Consider the following 17303-nt stretch of genomic DNA (forward strand, 5'->3'; position numbering starts at 1 on the left):
GGGAATTGTGACTGTTGTATAACTCCACATGAAGACAAATCCTTGAAAGCTACAATTTTCTCTGGTTCCCCCTTTGCTCCAAGGGAAAGTAATCTGTTACTGGTTTATTCCAGTATCAGATTATGTCCCCTTTCGCACTAGTTTAGCTGTGATGGTCTGAGTGCTGGCCCAGGCAGAGGCAAGGCTCTGTCATTTCCCAAACCTGCCCACCCACACCTGAATGGAATGGGAAGTATCAATCTCAGAGAGGCTGCTCTACGCTTGTCACATAACCCACATAAGGGAATAACAGAGCACGCTATGTCCCCTTACTCCATTTCACAGGCATATTGGGCAAGCCACAATTTGCTCATAAATTAGAAGAAAACACAAAATTAACATAGAACTTTAAATACATTGGCAAGAAATATGTAAGAGTTGAAATACGTAAGAAAGATTTGGCTCCTTTTTATAGTTGGTAGATTTACTTGTATTGCAAAAGAGATACATGCACATGAATTTTATGTATCAAGCCATTTAAATGTCCTTACTCAGATAAGATTGCCTTTCTTGTTGAACAGCATGTTGACAAATGGTTTAAATACAGAAGCATCTTCACTTTCAAGAAAATCTCCATCAATCTCAGTTGAAGTCGCTTTAAAAATGTGGCAACACATTTTATTTCATTGTAAACTTCTAGTCATCTTGTATTTATCCATTTATTAGACCAATCCTACTCAAACTGAAGTCAGTAGCAGAATTCTTGCTAATGTCAACAGGACCAGGATGGGTTTGACATTTATTTCATGTAAAGTTAACTGTTTTACACTGTTGTTAAAAGTTGTTAAAAGAAACAGCGTAAGAATGAAACCACCATAGGCACAAATCAGGAGTCAGACTCTGCTACATTTATGAGTAGTAGTACTTTCCTCCACCCATAGTCCCTCAATTAGACTACTCAAGGAGTAAGGTACTACTACTCCACATGATCAAGAGGAAGCAGAATTTGGTGGAATTGTTTCCTTTCTGCTTACTGGAGTTATGCATTGTCTAAAATGAAAAGTAAAACTGATGTTTATATATGTTCAAACTCCACAGTCTTTTAAAATTTCAGCTTTAAAGCAGCGAGTGGAAATTAAAAGATATTAAACACTAAGATCAAAGATCCAAACTCAGGTCTTGATGTTGGTATCTGAGTTGAGCTCAGCAGTGCACATTTAAAAGTTTTAAAACGATTTGTCCAAGGTTACAAAAAGAGATTCATTGGAAGAGCCAGAAATAGTACCTAGGCCTCCTACTCTCTAGTCATCTGCTCTACTCAATAAGTCACAATCCCAATTAAATAATTAAAAGAACACTAATATAATTTTAAATAATATATTTTAATTAAGCACACTGTAGCACTAGTATTAGGGTTTTTGTGGGTTCATAGATTTTTGTGAACTCACTAGTATTAGAGTTTTTGTGGGCTCATGGGTTTCTTCATGCTGCTACTATATTCCCTGCACCGAATATGTGGTATGTGGATTTGTTTTGATGACACCTGCAGAGAATGAGGGAGTTATCTGTATTATTTTGTATAAATATTGTTTGTACCTCAGTTTACCTCCTTGATATTATTCTGCCTATCTGCATAGAGTTATATCTGAGGCTTATAGGGGAAAATAAACAGGAAATGAAAAAGTGTCAGAGATAAGGTAACTCCAATGAGAATAGGGACCATAAAGGAAAAGCAGGGGACCTATTAATTCGGAAATACCCATCTGTCTGGATCCAGCTAGATTAGCAGGTCTATTTTGCACAGGCCCAGGCCTAGGCCTAATATCAAAGGGACACTAAACTGTTAAAGGTCCCTGCGCTGGAGGAAGAAGGTGAGCAGACAGCAGTGGCTGGAGGTAAGTCTGACAGGTGCTGTCTCTCTCCCAGGCCAGAAGCAGGGATGTCTTGGCTGAATGAAACTTACCTAAAACTTGCAAGGAAAGACTCATGCTTAGGTAAGACCCAAGATTATAGGATTTTCATTGTTTTTTCCCTTTTCTCTGTTTATGTGCCTTTGGGTGAATAAATAGTAACTGTTTTGTAGAAGCTGTTTTTGAGTCACTTTAATCAGCCACTAGCCACAGGCTCCTGGAAGAAAAGGACTTACAGATGCCAAACACTATTGGGCCTGTCATGTTATAACAGTTGCTAAACAGGGGGGATGTGGCCCTGACACTCATTGTAGGAGTGGTAGGACTACATGGTACCTAGAGAGAGATAAATTAGTAAAACTGGTCACCAGAGGGTATGTACTAGAGACAGATTAAAAGGGGTCTCAAGCGCAGCTGAGAGCTCAGGCCAAAGGGGAAACATTATTATTCTTTTTTTTTTGGTTTTGTTGGTCATCTAGGTTGGTACATGGGCAAGGTGTGCACGTATTATAAGTTTGTGGTTATGTTTTATGTTCAGATGACTCATTAAAACTGAGCTTGCCGGCTGAGTGGATAGCATGGCAGGCTCATGGATGCCCTGAATCCAAACCAAACCAGTTGCTCAGGTCAATGCCTTACTGAGATTTTAACTTAGTTAGATGTTAACTTTGATTTGAAAGAAAGATGACTTTTTTATGTACCAAGAAATATATTTAAACAAATAAATATGCTTAGTAGTAGGGGAAGGGTAGAAGATATTTAAATGTTGAGCCTATCAGTGACCCTTTACTATTCTTACATTCATATTATGAAAGGAATAACTGGAACAGGAGCTGGCTTTCATTCCCTTTTGTGCAAGGTGATCTCCTGCAGCCAGGGAAGTGTTTGTCTCAGCTGCAATATGAATGCAGCACACAGGGAACATCTTGCACACATTACCAGGGAACATTTTCACTCTTCCCTTACGCTCTCCCTGCCCCCAGCATCTAAATGTTGTTTTGCTAGTTCAATAGTGCGTTTGTTGACTCAAGATTCAGAAAGAGTAAAAAAGGAACACAAAAGCACACTGAAGAAATTCTGACCAGAAAAGGATAAAAGCAACTGTAAGTCCTTAGATTCCCTGCAGGTTTGGAAGACGTGAAATGGCAAAGATAATTCATAAGAGAGCCTAAGAACTCCACCCAAAAAGAGATAGTGATCAAGCAATCTGAACACTATAAGACATTGGCTAACAAGATTCCTACACCTATCCTTCTCCACATGCAGAATTTACAGGATTGCAGAGAAATCGAATACAAATATTGGCACTTTGTCAGTGATATATTGTTTTGTTCTGCTCTTACTGAAGTCATTGCAAAATGTTCACTGGCTTCAAAGAAAACAAAATGGGCACACAATGTCCATTTTATAATGAAGCATAGAGCCTCACATTTCCTGGGACCAACGCAGCTTAAAGAACACTGCAAATCAAACATGTGATGTCACATTTCGTTCATCAGAACAACTATTATTAGCTGGAACTGTGAGTAGGCTAAATGCCATTTTAACAGATGGGCATGAATAAAGGCATGCCAGAGAGCCTCTATGTGAATCAATTTTAAATATTAGTTTGTATTCCCATCCAGGAAAATGGCAATCTGTGTAGAGCTCATATATTAAATTGAGAGAATATGCTGTTGCTTCTTTGATTCAGAGGTGGATAATTTATAAATATGTGCCTCTGTTATTATTGTATGAGTTGATTTTAATAACTCAGCATTACATAGCATTAAAAAGTAACCCCCACCTCAAGCAATGTGGGTTATTGTGGATCCTGTGTTTCTAATGGACAGTCAACTCAGATATCACAGTTCTGTCTGAAAATGTTATACTCATGTTATTGCCAGGAAGCCCCTAAGAGTACTGAACAACTTAAAGATATTATAGGAAAAAAGGTCTGTTTTTTTTTCAGTTTATTTGCCTTATACCTTAGACAGCACTTTGTGTATAATATTTCCCTCTTTCCCCAGTATGGGAAGTTTATTAGTTTCCATTGCAGTTTATGGATTGTCCCCCCTCCCAAAACAATGAGAGTTGGGGACATTTTAAAAAATAAGGCAATATGATTGTAAAACAAACAAACAAACAAAAATCAGCATGTGATGGATGCATCACATTACTGAAATCCACTTGAGCATACCATTTTCCGTGAGATTAGAGACTAGGAAACATGTAATGATGCAGCACTCTGGTCACTGCAACTACAAGTAGCTGCTCTGAAGTAGCCCTATTGGAAACAACTGTGCCTACGCAAAAGAATAAATGGACACAAATCTGACATCAGGAATCATAACGTTCAAAAACCAGTAGGAGAACACTTTAACCTGTCTGGTCACTCAGTAACAGACCTTAGGGTGGCAATTTTGCAACAGAAAAGCTTCAAAAACAGACTCCAACAAGGAACTGCTGAACTCGAATTGATATGCAAATTAGATACAATCAATTTAGGCTTGAATAGAGACTGGGAATGGCTGAGCCATTACAAATATTGAATCTATCTCCCCATGTAAGTATTCTCGCACTTCTTATCAAACTGTCTGTACTGGGCTATCTTGATTATCACTTCAAAAGTTTTTTCTCTTACTTAATTGGCCTCTCAGAGTTGGTAAGACAACTCCCACCTTTTCATGTTCTTTGTATGTGTATATATATCTTCTCACTATATGTTCCATTCTATGCACAAGAAGAAGTAGGCTGTAGCCCACGAAAGCTTATGCTCAAATAAATGTTAGTTTTTAAGGTGCCACAAGTACTCCTGTTCTTTTTGCGGATACAGACTAATATGGCTGCCACTCTGAAACCTGTGCCTAATGGGTGTACTGGGATGGGCTGAGGAGAGTCCAACAGGCTAATGAGCCCATTACCCAAGAGGTAGAAAAGGCACAGGGAGGAGAACGATTGCCACAGCCATAGAGATGAGTACTATGCTGAAGCTTCCAGTTACCCACTAAGGCAGCTACTGATTATATTATTTGTTAAGCACCTTCTCACCAACAAGGTGGGGCGGATGCCTCAGTGGTTTGAGCATTGGCCTGCTAAACCCAGAATTATGAGTTCAATCCTTGAGCGGGCAACTTAGGGATCTGGGGCAAAAATCAGTACTGGTCCTGCTAGTGAAAACAGGGGGCTGGACTCAATGACCTTTCAGGGTCCCTTCTAGTTCTAGGAGATAGGATATCTCCATTATTTGATTTTATAACAATATGCCAAGTGCTGGTCAAAATGTAAACAAAGACAATCCCTTCCCTGAGAAGCTTGGGGAAAGAAGTGTTTCCACAACCCAAAAAGTATACAGGTGGAATATTTTGGCTGATGCAAAAGCCTCATCTGTAATATGGAAGCCTGTTATCATAACCTACAGGCCTTGAACCCAGATCTGCAGGAGTTGCCATGCTCCAACCCTCCACTTAGCAGCCTATTGACAACTGCTTACTCAAGACTCATGAAGTCCAGTTCTAGTCTGAGGCTCCACCCCAAGATCCTATTGGTGGAATCCCAGAGCAGACAATTGGCCCATTAGGCATACTTTAGCCAGCAGCAAGACCAGGAAGCTGTCTGAACAACTGGGATTTCTCTTGTTCCAGACTGTGTGCCTTTTGCATCCTGCTCTTGTTTTCTGATCTCCACTTAGTCTCTGACCTCCTGGTACCCTGACACAGCCTGCCTCCAGTTACTGATTTGTGGTTCTGATCTCCTGGTAGCCTGACCCAGCTGACTCTCAACTCCTTTCTTGTTGTTTGGTAGCCCACGACCTGGCCATGCACCTGCATTTAATTGGCTTCTAACAAAGCCCTAGAATTGCAAGAAGAGTTTTTAACAAAACCAAACACATTGATAAATCATTTATATTCCATTTGATAAGGTTAAAAAAATAATTGATGCCTGTCTTTACACAAACTAAAAGCATACTATACAAGCATAAGCACCAGTCATGCAAATACTTATATGATTAACTTTATACATCAATAGTTCAATTGAGTTCAATTACATGACTTATCTGTAAAGTTGTTCATCTGCACATTTGCAGGATCAGGCCTGCTGACAGTAGAATGTAAGAATAGGGGGCTACTGCTATCTAATTGTTTTCTATTTAGATGTCCTCTTAAAATGGTTTGATTTGGGAGTATTTCCAAATGAAGCATTCTGCTGCCAATCACAAGTTTTCCTGCCAAAAGTTCATTTTTTCTCTTCCTTAACAATTATTAAATGTGTTATTAACTGTTCCTGCAAGTCACTGGTTTTCATTTATATTATACAACTCTTGTTTTCACACATGGTCTTTACAGCAACCTTAACAATGTTAAGGAAGAATAATTTTCCAAATTAATGGACTGTGTGATAGTCCAATGTGCCATTCTGTTAATATAACAGATTATGAGGCCATTATTAGGACTTTGCATGAGAGTGCATATTGGGGTATGTATTGCTTTTCACTATCTATTGAAGATTGTGTGTGTGTTATTGATAGTGTGTGGGAGATGTGAAGGTGGCAATGAATACTGGACACTTTTCCCTTGTTTCATATTTGTAAGATTCTGGGTTGGTGAGATGTATCTTGGTACAAGTTTAACTGTCACTAAACAATTTGTTTTATTAACTCTTAATTCCCTATTATCTCACATGCCTGCTATTGATGTCACCTACTTTATATTTTCTGGTCTCTTTGTAGTATTGCTGTGATCACACACAATTATATGCTTAATCCAATCTATATATCAACACATAAACTGTCTTTGGCCTCTCCCTAATCGTATTGTGCATATAGACACACACAAAGATTTTCAAGAATAACTAATGATTTTGAATGTTCAACTTCAGACACCTCAATGTGGCCTGGTTTTCAGAAAATGCTCCTCCCCTACCCTCCAAAACCTAGGTTCCTTTAACCAGGTTCCAGGGAGGTGATGGGAGGAACTGATCAGCTGGGCTGCTGGTGGGTGCTAAATTGGGCACTCATAAATTGAGACACTTATAATCACTGCTCATGTTTGATAACCTTGGGGATTTACATATATATATTTATGCCCTGCAGTTATTAAATTACCCCACCTTATTCTGTGATCTTGTTGGTTTACACAAGCTAAGTAGAGATAGGACCTGTCAAGGTAAAATTTCTTTTCAAAGGGTGAACAGAACTCTCAAGGTAGGACTTAAGTGATGCATAGGCCTTGTGTTGACCCTCTGCATGGAGTTGAATTTCACCAGCTGTGCTTGTGTGGCAGATTACAAAAGAGCACACAATTGCTGTAGCAATTATTGATGCTTCAGGAAATGGTATATCTTCACGTGAGTGAGTACTGAACCAATCCCTCAGCCTAGCATCTGATCTCCACTCTATACCATCAAACTGATATGACAGAAGAGAAAAAAGCCCCTTGGGCTAAGGGCATGTTGCTGCTAAGGTTACTGTTTTGTATGAGATACAAAAACAAGATCATAATCACCCTCCACCCAGGGCCATCCTTAGGATTTATGGGGCCCTAGGCAGTATTATTAAACTGGTGCCCCTATGCCGGATGGCAGCCCAAGCTCACAGCCTGGTGGGGGAGGGGGAGGAAGGACTTGACAGCAAAGGATAATGAGATGCCCAGCCTGCCTCATGGTGGCAGAGAGTCACAGTTCCCCGCAGAGACTTCCATGCACTCTCCCTCATGCAGAATGGATATGAAGAAAGTACCTAATTAAAAGCACTAAAATTTGGGAATAAAAAATGTCAGTCACAGGTTTTTTGATATGCCCTGAAGTTTGTCAGAGATTTATTTGCAAAAACTTCATAGTAAGGGTGAGTCAGCTGTCCTGCTGAATACAACATTACATATAATGGAATACATGATGCAGCTCTTCTGTTTTACATTTTCTTCATCAGTATTTCTAAGTTGAATTTATATTTTAAATGTACTCAAATCTTAAACCAGCATTCCAAATTACTACATATTTAACTCAGGGCTTGTCTACATCAGAAAGTTGCAGCGCTGGTGAGGGAGTTACAGCGCTGCAACTTAGGAGGTGTACACATCTGCAGGGCACCACCAGCGCTGCAACTCCCTGTTTGCAGTGCTGGCCATACTCCCGTTTTGTCTCGGGTGTAGAGGATCCAGCGCTGGTGATCCAGCGCTGGTAATCAAGTATAGACACTTACCAGCGCTTTTCTTGACCTCCGTGGAATAAGCAGGTATCACAGCATACCTGAGGAAGCCTCTGGTAATCAAGCTGGTCTCCTTCCCCGGCTTGCTCTCGCGTTCCCCGAACCCCGAGCAAGCAGGTCTCCTTCCCTGAGGTTTGCTGGGTGGTTCCGGGAACGCGAGACCAAACCGTGGCGAAGCTGGTCTCCTTTCCCGGTTTGCTCTCGCGTTCCCCGAGCAAGCAGGTCTCCTTCCCTGAGGTTTGCTGGGTGGTTCCAGGAACGCAAGAGCAAACCGCGGCGAAGCTGGTCTCCTTTCCTGGTTTGCTCTCGCGTTCCCCGAACAAGCAGGTCTCCTTCCCTACGGTTTGCTGGGTGGTTCGGGGAACGCGAGAGCAAACCGCGGCGAAGCTGGTCTCCTTTCCCGGTTTGCTCTTGCGTTCCCCGAACAAGCAGGTCTCCTTCCCTGCGGTTTGCTGGGTGGTTCGGGGAACGCGAGAGCAAACCGCGGCGAAGCTGGTCTCCTTTCCCGGTTTGCTCTCGCGTTCCCCGAACAAGCAGGTCTCCTTCCCTGCGATTTGCTGGGTGGTTCGGGGAACGCGAGAGCAAACCGCGGCGAAGCTGGTCTCCTTTCCCGGTTTGCTCTCGCGTTCCCCGAACCCCCATTGAAGCCGCCCAACAGCGCTGCAGTGTGGCCACATCTAACACCACTTGCAGCGCTGGTTGCTGTAAGTGTGGCCACTCTGCAGCGCTGGCCCTATACAGCTGTACTAATACAGCTGTAACAACCAGCGCTGCAAAATTTTAGATGTAGACATGGCCTCACTGAAACAAAGACATTCTTTTAAATTAATCAGAGAGATTTAGTGTGTTCATAACAATGTTCATTGCTTTTAGAAAAAGGGAACAGTAATTTACTTTGTGTGATCTCCATAACAAGAGACATGGTTATGAAATTTCACCAACTTTAAAAAAATATGTTTCCAAAGATTTTAGGTATAACAAGGATTTTGTCTTACTAAGGTACTGATATTGCTGGAGGGTTCTTTTAAAACTAGTTTGTCGGATAGTCAGAAGTAAAGAAAGGGAACTCTCTGTCCAGCTATCTGGAAGGGAAGGACTGTTGTCCCTTTAAGGGCTCTCTTCAGTGGGGAGTGGGGGGAGATGTGGTGAAGGGATGGACAGAAAGGACAGGAAGACTTGGAAGCACTTTTTTTTTTAACTATAGTAATTAAAATGTGTATTTTAGATAAGGGAGGTCTTTTGAAGGATTTATTTAAAAAACTATGTGTGAAGATCCACACATTTAAGGCTAAAGATGATTGTGCATCTAAAACTCTATGCAAGCATTTTTTAGAAATGTGATTTTATAATCTTCACCAGCTCACTAATGAAATATTTTTAAAGCAAATTTTAAACTAAGGTCCTGTAGACTGACATGTTCTGTGTAAATATTACATTAATGCACAACTGTTTTTGTCAGTAAAGTCAGAAACTAACAGTATAAAAATTTATTTGGGCATAAGCTTTCGTGGACATCTGATGAAATGGGTTCTAGTCCACAAAAGCTTATGCCCAAATAATTTGTTAGTCTTTGAGGTGACACAAGGACTCGTCCTTGTTTTTGCTGATACAGACTAACAGGACTACCACTCTGAAACCTGTCAGTATATACCTTGGGGTTGGCAAATGCCTGTTAAATGGCTTTATTACCCCTTGAATGTCTCTTTAACAGTTTCAATGTTGTGCTAATAGGTCTGGCAGGCTAGAGGTTTTTTCACTTTTAACTACTAGATTCCCTCCCAAGGAAGACTCACCAGGCTAGAGCAGCCATCTGTGGGAGCCTGCAGGAAGGGTCAAAACAGGGATAGGAAAACAAGAGGGTGGACACTAAGACCCAGTGGTGCCCCAAATTTTCAGGTGCCCTACGCAGCTGCCTATGTTGCCTATGCCTAAGGACGGCCCTGCCCCCACCCCAATTCTTCCTGCCCCCAGCCCACTCTACCCGTTTCCCCAAGGTCCTGTCTCTGCCCCCTCCCACCCTCACTCTGCCTCTTCGTCCCATGTCCCTGCTCCTCCCCCTCCCTCCAAGTGTCTCCTGAACAGCCAATTCAAGGTGGGTAGGAGGTGATGGGAGGGAGGGGGAGGAATTCATCATCGGGGCTGTTGGTGGGTGGGAGGCACTGTGGGGGGAAGGAAGAGGGGAGCTTAGCTGCTGGTGGGTGCTAAACACCTGCTAATTTTTGTCCATGAGTGCTTGCTGGAGCACCCACAGCACTGGTGCCTTTGACATAGACCATGGCACCTTTTTGTGTTAACCCTGGTATCCTGGCAAAATTCGGATTTAGATATTGATATGTGTGAAGCACTTTGAAGATACAAAATACTATAGTTTATTATTAAATTCTTGTTCTAAAATGTTGTGTAGTTTTGCTGTACACTGTGAGGCTACATCTAAACCATGACCTAGAGGTGTGATCCCCCACTCATGTACACATACTTGTGTTAGCTCTCATTAAGCTAGCACAAGTATAAACAGCAGTGAAACCGTGGTTTGCAGGAGTGGTTGAGTGCATACTCACTGATTTCAGATGGGTTTATACTTGGCACGGCATGGCACAGCACAGCCATAGCTCTGCTACCTGTACTACTGTGGCTACACTATTATTTATATTCATGTTAGCTTGATGAAAGCTAGTGCAGGGGTAGATGAGCAGGGGTACCACAATCTTAACTCATAGAATGTCTTTGCTGCAAAGTTAGCCTGGCTCCCAGGTCTGAGCACCCAGGTTTGCCTAGCCTGAGTGTGGACAGCCACACTGCAAAACCACATTCAAGTTCATATACTCACTGCTGCTCCAGTCCCCAGGGTGTTTTGCTAGGACTTCTGGGAGCATGTTCCTTGATTCTTTGTCCTGCAATAAGCTGAGTACCATTTTCCCCCATGAACTGTGGGAAAACTTGCCTGTCCTTGGTATCTAAGGATTATCAGCACTAGAGTGATTTAGCATGCATCCTCACTGTGAAGTTATTGGCCCAAGTGAAAGCAGAACCTGGGCTCTAACCTACACCCACAGTTGTGTCAGCTAGCTCAGGTTGAAAGCTCCACTAAATTCTGTGAAAGGCAAGGTGTGTGCATGTGTGAATTAGAGGGGGCTGGAGGCCCCAGCTAACTTTGCAGTGAGAACATATCTGTTAACAGCTCATAGAGTAGAATGCATTTCAGTGGTCAGGGCATTTAGGGCCTGAATCTACAAGTATTAAGCACTCTGGCCTGATCTCGAAAAGCACTTAACATGTGAGTAGTCTCAGAGATGATGGGACTGATTTAGATGGATGATAGGACTACTAGCGCGCTTAAATGAAGCATGCGCTTTAGAGCTTTGCTGGATTGAGCTAGGGCAGTCAGCACCTTGCAGAATTGAGTTGATGCTTCCAAACAATTACTATAGAACGCATGATAGTTTGCAAAATGTCTGTGTAAAATGTATGGTTTTACATTTCATACTGAAATGTTTTACATGTTTTACATTTGAATGCCTGAGTGTATAGCAAATCAGCTATTTGCTCACACGGTTTATGTCATGTCGCTCCCAACCAAGCCTATACAGGTGAACAGGAACAAGGAATCATTAACCTCAATGGTCTTCCATTCAGGTTGGAAGCAACCTAGAACAATGAAATGGATGCAGGTTATCTGCAGGGTGTGGTGTTGGCACAATGGAAAACCCAAAGAAGCAAAGAAACAAGGTGTTAGAATAGCTTTTTAAAAACACAGACTCTAAGGCCATGTCTACATCTAAAATTTTGCAGCGCTGGTTGTTACAGCTGTATTAGTACAGCTGTATAGGGCCAGCGCTGCAGAGTGGCCACACTTACAGCAACCAGCGCTGCAAGTGGTGTTAGATGTGGCCACACTGCAGCGCTGTTGGGCGGCTTCAAGGGGGGTTCCGGGACGAGAGAGCAAACCGGGAAAGGAAACCAGCTTCGCCGCGGTTTGCTCTCTCGGTCCCGGAGCCACCCAGCAAACCGCAGGGAAGGAGACCTGCTTGCTCGGGGTTCCGGGACCGAGAGAGCAAACCGGGAACGCCGCGGTTTGCTCTCTCGGTCCCGGAGCCACCCAGCAAACCGCAGGGAAGGAGACCTGCTTGCTCGGGGTTCCGGGACCGAGAGAGCAAACCGGGAACGCCGCGGTTTGCTCTCGCGTTCCCGGAGCCAGCCAGCAAACCGCAGGGAAGGAGACCTGCTTGCTCGGGGTTCCGGGACCAAGAGAGCAAACCGGGAACGCCGCGGTTTGCTCTCTCGGTCCCGGAGCCACCCAGCAAACCGCAGGGAAGGAGACCTGCTTGCTCGGGGTTCCGGGACCGAGAGAGCAAACCGCGGCGAAGCTGGTTTCCTTTCCCGGTTTGCTCTCTCGGTCCCGGAACCCCGAGCAAGCAGGTCTCCTTCCCTGCGGTTTGCTGGGTGGTTCCGGGAACGCGAGAGCAAACCGCGGCGAAGCTGGTCTCCTTTCCCGGTTTGCTCTCTCGGTCCCGGAACCCCGAGCAAGCAGGTCTCCTTCCCTGCGGTTTGCTGGGTGGCTCCGGGACCGAGAGAGCAAACCGGGAAAGGAAACCAGCTTGATTACCAGAGGCTTCCTCCTTCCACGGAGGTCAAGAAAAGCGCTGGTAACTGTCTACATTGGATTACCAGCGCTGGATCACCAGCGCTGGATCCTCTACACCCGAGACAAAACGGGAGTACGGCCAGCGCTGCAAACAGGGAGTTGCAGCGCTGGTGGTGCCCTGCAGATGTGTACACCTTCAAAGTTGCAGCGCTGTAACTCCCTCACCAGCGCTGCAACTTTCTGATGTAGACAAGCCCTGAGTGATTCAGGAAACAAAAAGGGACATACTCTGAGTTGGGGAACCTTTTGAGCACCAGACATGAATCAGCTAACGGGAGCTTGCTGCAGGAGTCAAAGGATACTCCCTGATCAGGAAGACAAAGCTGAACTAGAGGAGTGAATTCCAGGAGAGGGGACCTGGGAGCCCTGAAAGCACTGATCAAAACCCAAAGAAGAATGCTCGGCAGTGGTGAAGACTCTGAGCCAGGGAATTGTAAACAGGTGTTTATTTTGCCAAGAAGTCTGTGTATCTTGTGATTTGTCTATGAGTAAAGTGGTTTAGGAATTCCTCTACAACAGGGGTAGGCAACCTGTGGCACGTGAGCTGATTTTCAGTGGCACACACGCTGCCTGGGTCCTGGCCACCAGTCCGGGGGGGCTCTGCATTTTAAATGAAGCTTCTTAAACATTTTAAAAACCTTTTTTACTTTACATACAATAATAGTTTAGTTATATATTATAGACTTATAGAAAGAGACCTTCTAAAAATGTTAAAATGTATTACTGGCATGCAAAACCTTAAATTAGAGGGAATAAAGGAAGACTCGGCCCACCACTTCTGAAAGGTTGCCGACCCCTGCTCTACAAAGTCTGTTTGTTACTTGCTTCAAACTATAAACCAGTGTATCTTTGAGGATGGAGCTCAGGAAGAATGTTCCTAAGCTATTGGGGATATTTGGGGGGTTCTGCATTGGTCTTGGGACCTAGGGCAGCTGGACCATGGGATCCTATTCCACAGAATCATTGCCCCAGAGGCCAAGACTGGCTGAAGCCTGCCCAAATGCAAGAAAGTTTAGAGGCACACAGATCCAGCATTCAGGTCCAAACCCAGTAGGTTGGTGAATGTCCACACAGGGGAATTCAATCATGACTCTGACAGAGGAAATAGGGTTACTCGTGTTAGTAAAAATCACTATGAAGACTGATTCTAAAGTGCTTTGAGGATTAAAGGTACTATAAAAGTTATACACAAAGGGTCACACTTTTAATTGCAGGTGCCCAATAAGTGTCTATGGACATTTATGCATATGGTCAATGGGGATGTTTAATCTGCAAATTGTGTTCATGCTCCACTGCTGACATTTGAAAAGACGTCTTAATGCAGTTGCCCGAACTATGTCTCTTGAATATGTTCACATCCATCCACTATGCCTGCAAATTTTGCATAAAGGTTCTATAGGCACAGTGGCTATGTGAGCAAATTTGGTTGATACAGCAAAGGTGTCTGCATATGGAAATTTAGCCCAAAATATACTGAGAAACTAATCTTTACAGGTGGGTAACCTTAATGTAACCACCTCTTGTCAAACGCTGCAGGCACACATCAGTTGGCATCAAGCTGTTGGAATGGCTGCAGTAAAGAAAAGGAACCCTTCTAACGAGGAAAGAAACGGTAACCTTGCAGAATTTGAAGAGTTAGAGGTTTTGTGATCGTCTCAGACCATATTTTGATTCTTCTTAATACAAATTCAAACTCTTCTCCAGTAAATTTAAACCCACATCTTCCCTCAAGGGAGGTAGACACCAGAGCTAGATTGATATAAATAAGGCAGACGTACTGCTTCGCATGTCAGCGTGCTTTATCGGGAGTAGTTATTCAAACCCCGCCCCCCCGGGAAAGGTGTATTATCTCCACTTCGTTCAAAGAGGGAAACTGAGGCAAAATTTGCATTACATGAACGAAGCCTCCCCTGGGGCTTTGCAAGAGCCCAGGGCCCTGCCCAGGCAGGCACTTGCTGAAATGCGGCCTCAGGGACGGACCGATGGCAGCCGCTACTCCTCGTTGTCACGACTCCCCGTTTCCGCAGGCGCGCCCCAGGCGGCCTCTCTCAGCCGCCAGGCCAGGCGCAGCGAGCAGACGGGGGATATCGACTGAGGAAGGGCGGGGCGCCCCCTCCCTGCTCCGGCGTGACCTTCCCGCTGAACTGCTCACCTCACCCCGCGCGCGACTTAACGGGCCCCTGCTCTGCGGCCACCCCGCCCAGCAGCCTGCCGCTTAGGCGCGCTCCCCCTCTGGGTCCTTGTGCCCGTCCGATGCTCCCCACTCTCCGGCTGCCGCTCCATCCCTGCCCAGCCTCCTCCAGCTCCCCCCCGCCCGCTCAGCGCCCATGTCCCCGCCCACTCCCTCTGCTCCGGTCTGATCTCACGCTCCAGTCTTTCGCAGCCCCGCCCTCTGATGTCTCCCTCTCCTCAGGAATCTCGCGAGATTATGTTAAAACCGCCGGCCTCCGCGCCCCTTCTCCGGCTCTTTCCCTGTAGGCGGGTGAGCGAGTGCGGCGCGGCGCGGCGCGGCGCGGCGGTGGTGGCCGGGTCGGCCGCGGTGCTCTATGGGATAGTGGTGGATAGAGACTATCCTCGGTTCGGAGCGCTAGGGCCAGGCAGGAGCGGGGCATGAAGATGGCGGACGCCAAACAGAAGCGGAACGAGCAGCTGAAGCGCTGGCTCGGCTCCGAGACCGACCTGGAGCCGCCCGTGGTCAAGCGCAAAAAGACCAAAGTGAAGTTCGATGACGGCGCCGTCTTCCTAGCCGCCTGCTCCAGCGGGGACACGGACGAGGTGCTGCGGCTGCTGGAACGGGGCGCCGACATCAACTACGCCAATGTGGACGGGCTCACCGCACTGCACCAGGTCCGTGCGGGGCCTAGCTCGGCCTGAGCGCGGGGCACCGGGGCTGGGCCTGGCCGCGCGGGGGCGGGAGGGACTCTGGCTGGCCCGGCTGGGGATGGGGGCGGGAGGGGCTCTGGCGGGCTCGGTGATCGGGGCCTGGCTGTGGGCGTGGGGAGGTGCTGCCAAGTCTGGCTCCAGCTCTCCGGAGCGGGGTCTGTCCCGGGAGTGTCGCCCCGGGCAGATGGATCGGCCCTACGGAGGCTGCTCTTCCTCGTTTTCCCAAATCTCTGGGATCGGCTCTACTCCACTGGCTGGGGCGGAGGCTAAGCCCTTTCCTCCCCTGGCTGGGGTGTTCCGGGGTCCTCTGTCTTCCTTCCTCCGGGACGGTGTTGGTGGGACCCCCTGGTTGTGGCTGGCATTGAGGGTGTCCCTGAGAAAGCGGGGTCCGCCGGGGCCCTGCCTGCTGTGTGTCCAGGAAGGAGAGATGGCTCCCCGGAGTTAGGGGAGGTGAAGGGCAGATCCCGGAAAGGGGGTGGTGTTGGCAGGTAGGGATGGTGGGATGAGAAACGGGATCACTCTCACTTTTGCTGTTAATATCGGGAGCGATTTCCTCCAGCACCGACACTTCCAATTTCTTTGCACTTTAGGGGATTAAATCCGCTTTTTGTGAAAGCGAATCATTTATTTTTCTCTGGTTTCTAGGGGGAACAAGTGTTTTGTTCTTAATATAGAAACGTGTGTCAGTAGGAGACAGGCTTCTTTCTTTATTGATGGTTTTTGCCGCAGTGTGAAAGCCCTACTCTTAGGTTAGCAGTGTTTTTACAGTGTATTTTTCCTGCGGTGAGAGGCTGCAAGAAGGGATTGCTTTGTTCATAGTTTTTGAACTAAGATCTAACTTTCGTTTAGGGTTGGGGGAATGGAACGGCAAGGAAAGTGGCCCTGAAGTTTTCTCAAAATGGATGCTTTGTGCATGTTAAAGTTTTATAGCAATCTGATTGGAATCTGAAAATGTTAGCCAAATAAGGAAAGGCAGTGGCAATCCAGAGATAATGTGGGTTTGACTGAATAGTTTTCGTTTCTGCCGCAGACCAAAAACCATAGCAGCATATCACATACACTGAACTAAATTCAGAAAAGCAAGAATAATCTCTTTGACAGATTAATTTTTTGTTTTGATAATTGTACCTCAGTAGTTCCAGAAAGACTTAGTAATTATGAGCTCTAGTTTGATCAGGTAAAAATCTTTCCAAAATAGCGCAGTGAGGGAATTCAGAGCAGCGTAGTGACAATATTCTCTTTCAAAAGGCAAACTGATGACTTTAGTGTGTAGTAAACCTCTTGATACTGAAATAAGTATGAGGAATACCCCATTATTTATTGTAATAACTAACAATAAATGAATCGAACTGGATTTTATGCTTTTAACTCTTAATGTAATGTAAGATATATAACAGTTTCACTGTTTCCTGTACAAAAGTTGTCACCTGTCCTTTCATTGAATTATTAGCCTTGATAGAATTGGTATGCTTCCTGCTGGCAAAAAAATAAGAGTGAACATGACAATTTATGGGGTAATCAGCAATTTTGTGTTTTAGTAACATTCTGGCAAACTCCTTAATTTCAGTGTAGGTTGTGTTGTTTGGCAAACTAGTATACTGTAGCTTCCTTTAATCAATCTGGATACTTGTACACTGAAGAAACGTCATATCTTATTTGGTTAGATGTTAATATGTAAACAGGTTCTTTCAGATCTAGAATGTAT

At 45.0% G+C, this 17303-nt stretch overlaps 1 protein-coding gene across 5 annotated transcripts in view; it reads left to right on the top strand.

Moving 5' to 3' along the window:
* The first annotated feature begins 15191 nt into the window (after nt 1-15191).
* PPP1R12A (protein phosphatase 1 regulatory subunit 12A) overlaps nt 15192-17303 on the top strand; it is a 223866-nt gene continuing 221754 nt past the window's right edge. For 2 of the 5 annotated variants that reach the window (XM_030548638.1, XM_030548641.1), the window contains exon 1: nt 15192-15562. In XM_030548638.1, the coding sequence (XP_030404498.1) occupies nt 15326-15562 (237 nt within the window). In that variant the 5' untranslated portion in view covers nt 15192-15325. Of the gene's footprint in view, nt 15563-15777; nt 16087-17303 lie in introns of those variants that run through there. The other 3 variants (XM_030548637.1, XM_030548639.1, XM_030548640.1) reach the window with 2 other exon arrangements.

The sequence above is a fragment of the Gopherus evgoodei genome, chromosome 1 (assembly GCF_007399415.2).
Source record: "Gopherus evgoodei ecotype Sinaloan lineage chromosome 1, rGopEvg1_v1.p, whole genome shotgun sequence".
Taxonomy (NCBI): Eukaryota; Metazoa; Chordata; order Testudines; family Testudinidae; genus Gopherus; species Gopherus evgoodei.